This window comes from Gadus morhua, chromosome 21, assembly GCF_902167405.1.
Source record: "Gadus morhua chromosome 21, gadMor3.0, whole genome shotgun sequence".
Lineage (NCBI taxonomy): Eukaryota > Metazoa > Chordata > Actinopteri > Gadiformes > Gadidae > Gadus > Gadus morhua.
Window position 1 is genome coordinate 1,199,298 of NC_044068.1, and position 10,907 is coordinate 1,210,204.

The 10,907-nt window shown below is 47.2% G+C and overlaps 1 protein-coding gene across 1 annotated transcript in view; it reads left to right on the forward strand.

Moving 5' to 3' along the window:
• Positions 1–6,465: 6,465 nt before the first annotated feature.
• lama4 (laminin, alpha 4) overlaps positions 6,466–10,907 on the forward strand; it is a 30,146-nt gene continuing 25,704 nt past the window's right edge. The window contains exons 1-4 of the mRNA XM_030345109.1: positions 6,466–6,716; positions 9,491–9,592; positions 9,875–10,002; positions 10,731–10,811. Of these exons, the coding sequence (XP_030200969.1) occupies positions 6,618–6,716; positions 9,491–9,592; positions 9,875–10,002; positions 10,731–10,811 (410 nt within the window). The 5' untranslated portion in view covers positions 6,466–6,617. The remainder of the gene's footprint in view (positions 6,717–9,490; positions 9,593–9,874; positions 10,003–10,730; positions 10,812–10,907) is intronic.

The following is a 10,907-nucleotide window of genomic DNA, read 5'->3' on the forward strand; positions in this document are numbered from 1 at the left end:
CTAGTGCCTGTACCCCCCCCCCCCCCCCCCCCCCCCCTCTCAAAAGCCAACCAAACCTTGTGACGCGTGTCTGATTGTATTGGGGTCAGGGGATCACACTCATGTCAGCGACTCAGGATTGGCCTGAGGACGATTGGCTCCTCTTGATGACACATCAGGTCCCGCCCCCTCCGCTATGCAAAGCCCTGACCCCTGTAGTCACGAGGTACCATTAGCATTTTCAGGTTTTATAATTAACGCGATTAGGGTTAGGGTTACTTTTAACGTTTTTTGTGTTTGTGAAGCAGTATCAAATGAAACCACACTCAGTGGTGAGGAGAACAGCGTCGATCGGTGCCCTGTGTGTTTTGGTTCGGTGGGAGTACACGTTGAGCAGAGGTAGATAAAACCAAAGAGACGGTAGATTGTCTGGTTCCCAGGATGCAGCAACAGCGCCCTCTGCTGCCCACCACCGGTAACTTCAGGCGCTTGTTCTGATTGGTACAATACGAATTTAATTGGTTCTATCACACCGATATGATGGAGCTCCGGTTTGTACTGGGGCTTCATCCTCTATAGTAAGACTACGAAAACATCAGGTGAGGTCCGCAGTGTGTATGGCCGTCAGATTAGCTGCTAGTTAGCACAAGGCTTCATGTATAAACAGAGCGCGCGTCGCAGACTCCTTCCAGCTACGTCCAGAGGAAGCCGTCACGTGCGCTCTGTTCTGACAGCAGCTCATCGCGTGACTTCCGGTGCGTTACGACCTGTCAGCGTATTTCTTGTAACCATGGAAACACGCTGACGGCTTGGGAAAAAAATGGACCAAAACGAACTCACACTATCGTCCCTCACCACTGTGATTGTGTGTGTGTGTGTGTGTGTGTGTGTGTGTGTGTGTGTGTGTGTGTGTGTGTGTGTGTGTGTGTGTGTGTGTGTGTGTGTGTGTGTGTGTGTGTGTGTGTGTGTGTATACATATTTAACACAGACATACATATATATACGTTTATATTTATGTGTATCTGTGTGTTTATTTCCCTTTAACCACAAAGTATCTTAGCATTTATAAACTCCATGTCCGCAATATTTTAAACGTGGTGAATGGAGACATGGCTTTTAGCAAACTGTTGGTGACGCGGCCGTTAGCCGTGCGAGCTAAAGCTAGTCGTCCAGTTTATGCTTGCCTCGGAGCTGAGAGTTCTGCTGTATATATTTTAAACTTTATTATTGTGTTCTGTTTATTTCTTTTTGTTGATCTCTGGATGTTTGCTACCAGACATGGTACTGAAAACCACCGGCTGACTTGAAGTGTGTTCTGCTAGCGCAGGCCCTGTGTTAGCGTTGCCCCCCCCCCCTGCTAGTGAAGCTGAGTCATTTAGAAAGGGGCGTTCACACCACAAGCGAAGGCGCAGCGCGAATGCTAACAAAGTCAACGCAAAGACGCGTTAAGATGCACATTTTCTGCCGTCGAAGCAGCGGCCTGAACAGCAGAGTGCCAGCTACCTGGTTCCACGGCGCTGGCCGTGTCGGTGCCCTAGGCGATTCGACATAAAATTGCGCAGGTCGCCTATGCCGATCGCCGGCCCTGCCTGGTTCACACGAATTTCACGTGATTCTACTCACTGAGTTTGCTTGTACCAAATGCAAAGCAAATATTCTACTTTGCTTGAACCGCAAACTTTTCTAAACTCGAGCGAAAGCGTGTATGTATTTGAACTCTGCCACAAATTTCCCTTCATGCTGAATCAATCGCGGGAGACAATATCATTTGCGTGAACCACAAAAAAAAATGTGCATCTATTCGAGTCGTTGTATGTATTTTTCCGTGCCTAAAACTTGCTTCGTTTTTGCCGTGAACGCACCTTTTAGGAAATCCACAGCGAGAGGTTTAGCTGACCATGAACTTGAACCTACACATTTAGATAGAGGCTACCTCCCTTTGAAAGTCTGATTTTCCGTTTCACACCATGAATAAGATGACATGTTAATTTCCGCCGTCTCTGAGAAAGAATGAGCTTTAATCGCGAGGGAATCGCGTAACAGCCCCTAATAACAGCTGATGCTCTGATGAGACGAGGCAGATGTGTTCAGCTAGCCCCAGTAACCAGCCACAGCCTTAAGGACTTGTACCTACGGCTACAAGTCTTCCACACAGACAATCATTTCAATATGAATATGTTCAATATGCAGAAGGTCTTATGATCCCGAGCAGCTTTGTTGTGTTGAGGTTAAAACGAGAGTGATCCGTCCTCTGATTATTTGACCACATGAACGCTTTAAAATGTCTTCAACGATCTCTCTTTGCCAAAGTGTCTGAGAGTTTGTTTATGATTGGATTGTGAAAAAGAGTATTTCGTGTTTTAATATTCTATGTTGAAACAACTTAAGTATTCAGCTTTTTTTGCCTTGTTTTGTTTGTCGATGTCCAATCTGTCAGCTGATTTATGTTCTGATTTCTACATTTGACAGAGAATGCGAATACACCAAATCTTATGTAGCCTACCTTGATTTGCATAAACATGTATCCTTGCTGTTTGAAGTTCTGTTCTGTTTCTGTTTCTGTTGTGTTGTTATTGTCCACTGACTTCATGTTCAAACATGAAGTCTTCTCGAATGCATCACCCTACATTCTACTTTATAACATTCTATGCGTATTTGCAATATAGTAAAGAGGGTTACATTCCACATTGGAGAAGCATAGTGTTTAAATGTCATAAGTAAAGTTTGTATAAGCGGCGGTAGGCTACTCACTACCAGGAGGGGACCGATGAGTTGGTCCGAAGCACTACCTGGCACAGCTGCAGGGCTCCTTCGTGTCCGACTGATTCAGACGACCTTCCTGGTAACGTATGGGGCGGATGAATCGATGGACTGGGTGGTATTCAAACCAATTAAAAAATCCTATTCTCCTAAATGAATATTCTGTTTCCATATTATGTAAACTTGTAAATAATCGAAGAATATTTTTTAGTTACTTGGATAAAGGGTATTGAGTATCAAAAGTTCAAACCATTCTTTTAGTTTGTTTAAACTGAAATTAACTTCGGAAACCTTAAACCTTTTATCCCATGAACCTTTTAACCGCCAGCGGGCCAACTTGTCCATTTTGAAGGAAACCAGTCGACGCTCTCGATAGATCAGCCTACCAGCCTACCCACTGGACTGTAGCAAATGTTGCTTAACTATATCCAGCATACATCTAGGTGGATACGCCCACTTGTAATGTCACTAAACCACAGGAAATGGCAGATTTATGAACGGCTTAATACGGCCAATCACACTCATACCTGGTCGCAGGATATGGCCCCTTTAAATCCTCCCCACCATTATTGTTTGACGCATCACCTCTTTATACCACTAGAGGGCAGCATGTCCGAGGAATAAGTTCATACATTTACAAGGGATGTAAAGCGTGATGACAGACTCTAGTTGACACTAACCCTAGAACTCTTGATGACTAGTTATCCCCAACTCGAGAACAAGTGATAAGTGATAAGTTCATGCATACAGTTCATACACTTTAACAGGTGAGGAGAGACTAGTTAGTTAAGTACGTTAAGTTACTTCCCCTAGAACACATGATGCCGGCTGTAGTTAACCCTAACCGTAGAACACATGATATAACAGGCTCTAGTTAACACTAACCCTAGCACTTGATACAGGTTCTAGTTAACACTTACCCTAAAATGTGATTTAACAGGCTCTAGTTAACACCTTCCCTAACATGTGATTTAACAGGGTCTAGTTAACACTAACCCTAGCACTTGATGCAGGCTCTAGTTAACATTTACCCTAACATGTGATTTAACAGGCTCTAGTTAACATTAACCCTAACATGTGATTCAACAGGCTCTATAACCCTGCGGCTCTGAGCAGCCTCACCCAGTAACATGCGTGACGGCCGTGTGTAGATTGTTCAGGAGGTCGTTCATAATCAGAGTTATGTTATGAATGCTCCCACAGCAGCCCGATGCAGATGTGGTGATGTCACGGCTGACCTACAGCACAGAGGGACCATACAGCCCTGCCCATCCCAGGATGCAGTGCTCTCCCGCCAGAGCCATCCTGGCAGGAGGGGGGGGGGGGGGGGGTCCACCCAGCTGTCAGCTGCTTCTCCACAACAGTTCATACATACAGACCTCCCGTTTAGCTCATTGAATGTACTGCAAGGTTGTTGGAGAACCTGATGATTCGAAATAACTTTTTCACAACGGTTCTGTTTGTTAGAGTGAAGAACGTTAGCAGGCTGTTGTGTTACAGTGAAGAACGTTAGCAGGCTGTTGTGTTACAGTGAAGAACGTTAGCAGGCTGTTGTGTTACAGTGAAGAACGTTAGCAGGCTGTTGTGTTACAGTGAAGAACGTTACCAGCGTGTTGTGTTACAGTGAAGAACGTTAGCAGGCTGTTGTGTTACAGTGAAGAACGTTACCAGCGTGTTGTGTTACAGTGAAGAACGTTACCAGCGTGTTGTGTTACAGTGAAGAACGTTACCAGTGTGTTGTGTTACAGTGAAGAACGTTACCACTGTGTTGTGTTAGAGCGAAGAATGTTACCAGTTTGTCGTGTTTGCGGAACAGAAAACAACATACTGTATTTCTCTGTTCCTTTTTCATGTATGATGAACTCTGGGTTCTGCAGAGACTGCATGAATCCTCTCCCCCCTCTCCCCCCTCTCCCCCCTCTCCCCCTCCTCCCCCTTTCACTCTACATTGCTGCACTCCCCCTCCCTCAAACAGCCTCCCTCCATCTGGTTCTCATCAGCGTCCGGTTCCCAGGAACCAGCAGACACCTCCCCTCCTCCCCCCTTCCTCTCCACCGCCTCCTCCTCCTCGTCTTCAACCCCTCCTCGCCCCTCTTCCTCCTCCTCCTCGCCTCTCTTCCTCCTCCTCCTCGCCTCTCTTCCTCCTCCTCCTCGCCTCTCTTCCTCGTCCTCCTCACCTCTCTTCCTCGTCCTCTCTTCTCCTCTTCCTCCTCCAGCTGGGGGGGGGGGGGGGGGGTCAGTCTGTGGTCTAAGTGTTCTTTATCTGCAGTATTTCATGGGTCATCTGAGGGTTTGGGGGTTGATAGTCCAGCTAGCAGCCCTCTCAGGGGTTAGTAGTCCTAGTAGCCATGTCAGGGGGTGGAGTCCTAGTAGCCATCTCAGGGGTTAGTAGTCCTAGTAGCCATGTCAGGGGTTAGTAGTCCTAGTAGCCATGTCAGGGGTTAGTAGTCCTAGTAGCCATTTCAGGGATTAATTGTTCTGCTAACGGTCATCCCAGGAGTTAGTAATCCTTCCAGCCTTCTAGTAGTCCTGGCAGCATCACATTGTTTCAAGGACAGAAGTCAGACCTCAGGACCAGCAAGGGTGTGTGTGTGTGTGTGTGTGTGTGTGTGTGTGTGTGTGTGTGTGTGTGTGTGTGTGTGTGTGTGTGTGTGTGTTGATTTTGAAGGGTAGATCAGACAGTTGACCAGTTGACTTGGGGGGGTTGGGGTGTCTTCTTACACTCTCCACACATGCCAGTGAAAACTATAAACACACTAACACATGCAGACACACAAACACACACACACACACACACACACACACACACACACACACACACACACACACACACACACACACACACACACACACACACCTACATGCACACCAACCCACACATAAACTCAGACACGCAGACACACACACACACACTGTGCAACAATAGCTGCTGTGTCTACAGTGGAACACACATTGCTACCTCCTCTTCCTCCTCCTTCACCTCCTCCACCTCATGCTTCACCTCCTCTCTCTCCTCCTCCCCCTCCTCCTCCACCTCCTCCTCCTCCTCCTCCCCCTACTCCTCCACCTCCTCTCCCTCCTCCTCCACCTCCTCTCCCTCCTCCTCCACCTCCTCCTATGGAGGGAAAGGGATGCGTGTGGGTCTTGGGGCAGCTGTTCACTCTCAGACACTGGACTCGCTCGCCCCTTCCACAGAGAGAGAGAGAGAGTGCCCCCCACTGACCCCCATATACTCAGCTAGCTACTTCTTTTCCTTTCCTCTATTTATTTTTTCTCTCTTTCTCTTTCTCTTTCTCTGTCTGTCTGTCTGTCTGTCTGTCTGTCTGTCTGTCTGTCTGTCTGTCTGTCTGTCTGTCTGTCTGTCTGTCTGTCTCTCTCTCTCTCTCTCTCTCTCTCTCTCTCTCTCTCCCCCCCCCCCCCTCTCTCTCCTATGCTTGCCATCTGGGTGTGATTTGGGCACAGGCAGAGCCCAGAGGGAGAGAGAGGTATGTGGGAATAGAGAGGGGGGGGGGGAGAAAGAGAGAGAGGCAGGACCAGGGAGGGAGAGAGAGAGAGAGAGAGGGGGGAGAGAGAGGGAGAGAGACAGACAGGACGAGGGAGGGGGAGAGAGAGAGAGAGAGAGAGAGGGGGGAGAGAGAGGGAGAGAGACAGACAGGACGAGGGAGGGGGAGAGAGAGAGAGAGAGAGGGGGGAGAGAGAGGGAGAGAGACAGACAGGACGAGGGAGGGGGAGAGAGAGAGAGAGAGGGAGGCAGGACGAGCTGCAGGGTAGGAGGTAGGACCAGGGAGAGACGGCCACAGATAGGAACTGCTGCCCAGACCAGCCGCTCGCAGAGAGAGAGCGAGAAGGAGAGAGAGAGAGATCCACACAGACCCAACATGGCCGCCGCCCCAGCCCTCCTCCTCTGGGTTCTGAGTGTCGTCTGGTGTCCAGCGAACGCATTCACACTGCAAGGCCAACAGAACACCCTGCTAAAGGTAGGATCCAGCCCCCAACCTACCGCTAACCGCTAGCCCTAGCTCTAGCCCCTGACCCCTGACCCCTGACCCCTGACCTCTGACACTAGCCCCGACCAGTAGGATCAGACGGTACTGTATTGATCCCAGAAGGGCGTGTGTGGTGGTGTAGGGTGTGAGTTATGATGGTGTGTTGTTGTGCTGCAGTGTGTTGATGTGTCAGTTCTGTCGTTGTTTGTCGGTGTGTGTTGTTGTGTTGGTTTGTGTGTAATTGCCGTTGTTGTTTTGTGTGTTGTGTTGTTGTGTGTTGATGTGTGCTGTTCATCTCTGTGTTAGCCAGCTGGTTGTCATGGGGGCAGTGTTTTATTTTGTGTTCGATTTAATATATGATAGTTTAATAGTTATCTTTTTTTGTGTGTGTATGTGTGGGTCTGCTATCAACATTTAAGGTAATTCGGCATAAACTTTGCCATAAGCTGAATTTAAACGTTCTTGCGTAATGTTTAAACATCCTTGAAGAGACATTGAGAACTGTAAACTCTGAACGTCTTGCTGAGTCCCGCAGATACGGGATAAATAAACATCGGAAGACATTTGTCAAACATCCGTCAAACATTCGTGCTTCGAGTCTACAAAGTGGTACTTTTTTCCTTGATTGAGACGCTGAAACACAATCGTTTATAAGTCAGGCGTGCCAGATACTTTGGTCCCTGAATGGGCTGGACAGATGTTAGACATAAGACACATGTTATAGATGTGATCTTATCAGACAGATTTTACAGATATTTGTTAGAGAAGTATTAGAGATATATGTTGGATATATTTGTTAGAGATAGATGTTTTAGATATATTTGAGATATATGTTGGAGATATTTATTAGAGATATTTGTCAAAGATAGATGTAAGAGATATTGTTAAGATATATCTTGGATAGATTTGTTAGAGAAGATTTTAGAGATATATTATAAATATATGTTGGAGATATTTGTAAGAGATTGATGTTAGAGATATATTTGCGATGCATGTTGGGGATATTTGTTAGAGATATTTGTTAGAGAAGATTTAAGAGATATTTATTAGAGATATATGTAGCCTATATGTTTTATGTTAATTTGCTCTGGGTTTTGCTGATGTTGGGAACTCTCGTGTGAAGACTTCCGGTAATGCTAGCGTAAGGAAAGGTTGTGACTACCTAACTCTGCAGCTAGTCTTAATAGCAGCAGCTAACTAGTGGCTTGACTACCTAGTTCTTTAGCTAGTCTTTATAGAGGCAGCTAGCTAGTGGCATGAATACCTAGCTCTGAAGCTAGTCTTTATAGAAGCAGCTAGCTAGCTAGTGGCGCTACTACCCAGCGTTAAAGCTAGTCTTAATAGAGGTAGCTAGCTAGTGGCTTGACTACCTAGCGCTATAGCTAGTCATTAGAGGCAGCTAGCTAGTGGCGTGACTTCCTAGCGCTAAAGCTTGGCTTTAAGGAAGCAGAAAGCTAGCTATTGACTTGAATACCTAGCTCTAAAAGGTAGTCTTTATAGAGGCAGCTAGCTAGTGGCGTGACTTCCCAGCGGAACAGTGATCATATGATCTTGGTCTTCAAGAGAACATCTTCTGTTCAGATCCAACTCATCTAGTTCCCATCCCTCCCCCCTCCTAAAATGAGTCTCAGCTGAGCTCTTAAATCCCAATACCCTCCACCCCCCCCCCCCCTTTCCCATCCTAATGCAAACCAGCTGCTAGCATTGAGCAACAGATAGCAGAGAGCCTTAGACCTAGAGGTTGGTTCAAGAACAGTGTGACAGCACCTTGACCGCTAAGCTAGACACGCTTAGCACTAGCCGTTTGAAGTAAGCTAGCCACTGTCTATAACAGTAGCTAGCAAGTTAGCTGCTATCTAGCAGTGTGTAGCTAGTTAGCCACTGTCTATAAAGGTAGCTAGCCAGTTAGCTGCCGTCAGCCATCCAGGTGGTTATCCAGCTAGCTACAGGGGGCTATGCTAACCTAGTTTGTTTTAAGATCCTGGTCCCTTGGGAGGGTCGTCATCCTCTTCCTCTTCCTCCTCCTCCTCCTCCTCAGTCTCTAACAGTTTATATTCCTACTGGTCTAGGGGCCCAATAACCCACCAATAACCACAGTGTATGTGTGCGTGCGTGCGTGCGTGCGTGCGTGCGTGTGTGTGTGTGTGTGTGTGTGTGTGTCATTGTAGACCCACAATATGACAGGAAGTGCTGAACAGGAAACAGGATGTGTGTCTGTGTGTGTGTGTGTGTGTGTGTGTGTGTGTGTGTGTGTGTGTGTGTGTGTGTGTGTGAGTGTCTCCTGTTTTTTCACTAGACCCATGACATCATCCCTGAGAATGTGTGTAGGGGGGGGGGGGGGGGGGGGGAGAGGTCAGGGGTCAGTGGAACACAGTGGCACTGGGAACGGCACACGGTAGAGTGCACACACCAGTGTGTGTGTGTGTGTGTGTGTGTGTGTGTGTGTGTGTGTGTGTGTGTGTGTGTGTGTGTGTGTGTGTGTGTGTGTGTGTGTGTGTTCTGCTCTGAGAATCTCCTTATTGGGAATCACTCCCTACTCTCTAATCACTTACATATACTACCTTATAATATAAGGTAATATAAACACGTTATGATATGTGACACGCAACCGGCAATATCTGTTATATATCTGTTATACAAAAACGGACGGTTTTGTAGTTGTTTAAACTATGGACATACTTTGCAAGGTGTCCGAATAATAATTGTGTTTGTGTGTGTGTGTGTGTGTGTGTGTGTATGTGTGTGTGTGTGTGTGTGTGTTACAGGCCTGTGGTTCAGGGTTCTTCCTCAGTGAACAGCTCACATGTTTACCCTGCAACTGTAAAGGACACGCAGACTACTGCCAAGATGTTACCGGAATATGTTCTGTAAGTATTAATATGCACTGCATGTACTATGTACTATATGTACTATTTAGTACTACATATACTGTGCACTGTGTATATACTGTGTACATACAGCCAAGACATCACTGATATCTGTACCATACACATGTGTGGTGATATGAAGAATTCATGTTGTGTGTGTGTGTGTGTGTGTGTGTGTGTTTGCGTGTGTGAGTGTGTGTGTGTGGTTGTGTGTGTGTGCGTGTGCGTGTGCGTGTGCGTGTGCGTGTGTGTGTGCGTGTGTGTGTGTGTGTGTGTGTGTAGGACTGCAGGGACCACAGTACTGGGGACTTCTGTGAGATGTGTGAGGATGGATACATGCTTGCTCCGAGTCTCCATGGTAACCACGTGTGTCGGCCGTGTGCGTGTCCGCTGGCCCTCCCCACAAACAAGTAGGCCCCCCTGTGACCCTGTTGTGTTGTTTTTGTTGTGCTGTTGTTGTGTTGTTGTTGTTTTGTGTTGTTTTTGTGACGTTGTGTTGTTGTGTTATTGGGTTGTTAACGTGTTTTGCTTTTGTGTTGCGTTACGGTCTGACCTACCACGCTCCCTATAACCCGGGTGGACACCCCTAAGTCTGTCCCTGCGTGCCCCCGTGGGGCCCAGCCCGTGCTCTGTGTTCTTCCTCCAGTTCACCGTGTTTATAAAAATCCAAAAGTTCTCTTCTCAAAGTCGCCGAGCGGCGTGTGTCCATCGGGGTGCTCTCATTCACCCCTCGGTCTGCTGAAGCCAGGCGCTCTCCCCTCAGTCTCAGACTCCCAGCGCCCTCGTCCACGCAGCCGTTAGCTACTGACCTGTGACGAGCCCCTCAACAGCGCCCCCTCTGTGGGACATCAGTACTGGCCTTCACTCTAAGCATCCGAACACGAACCCCATTCCTAGTATCGTAACAGGTGTAATGATGTTGTGCTATTATTGTTCTTGTAGTTGTTATGCTGTTGTGTTGTTGTGTTCCTGTGCCGTTGTGTTATTGTTCTGTTGTTGTTGTTATCGTGTTGTTGTTCTTAAGTTATGGAGTTGTGGTTGTTGTTATTGTGTTGTTGTTGTGTTTTGAAAACGTGTGTGTGTGTGTGTGTGTGTGTGTGTGTGTGTGTGTGTGTGTGCGTGTGTGTGTATGTGGTAGCTTTGCGTCGCGCTGCGACCGAGGAGCCTCCGTGGTGCGCTGTAAATGTCAGGAGGGATACGCCGGACACTTCTGTGAGAGGTAACCAGCTAACCAGCTAACCAGCTAACAAGCTAACACATGAGAGCTAATGGATAGCTCCAGCTAATAAATAAATGACTTTGTTTGTGATAAATA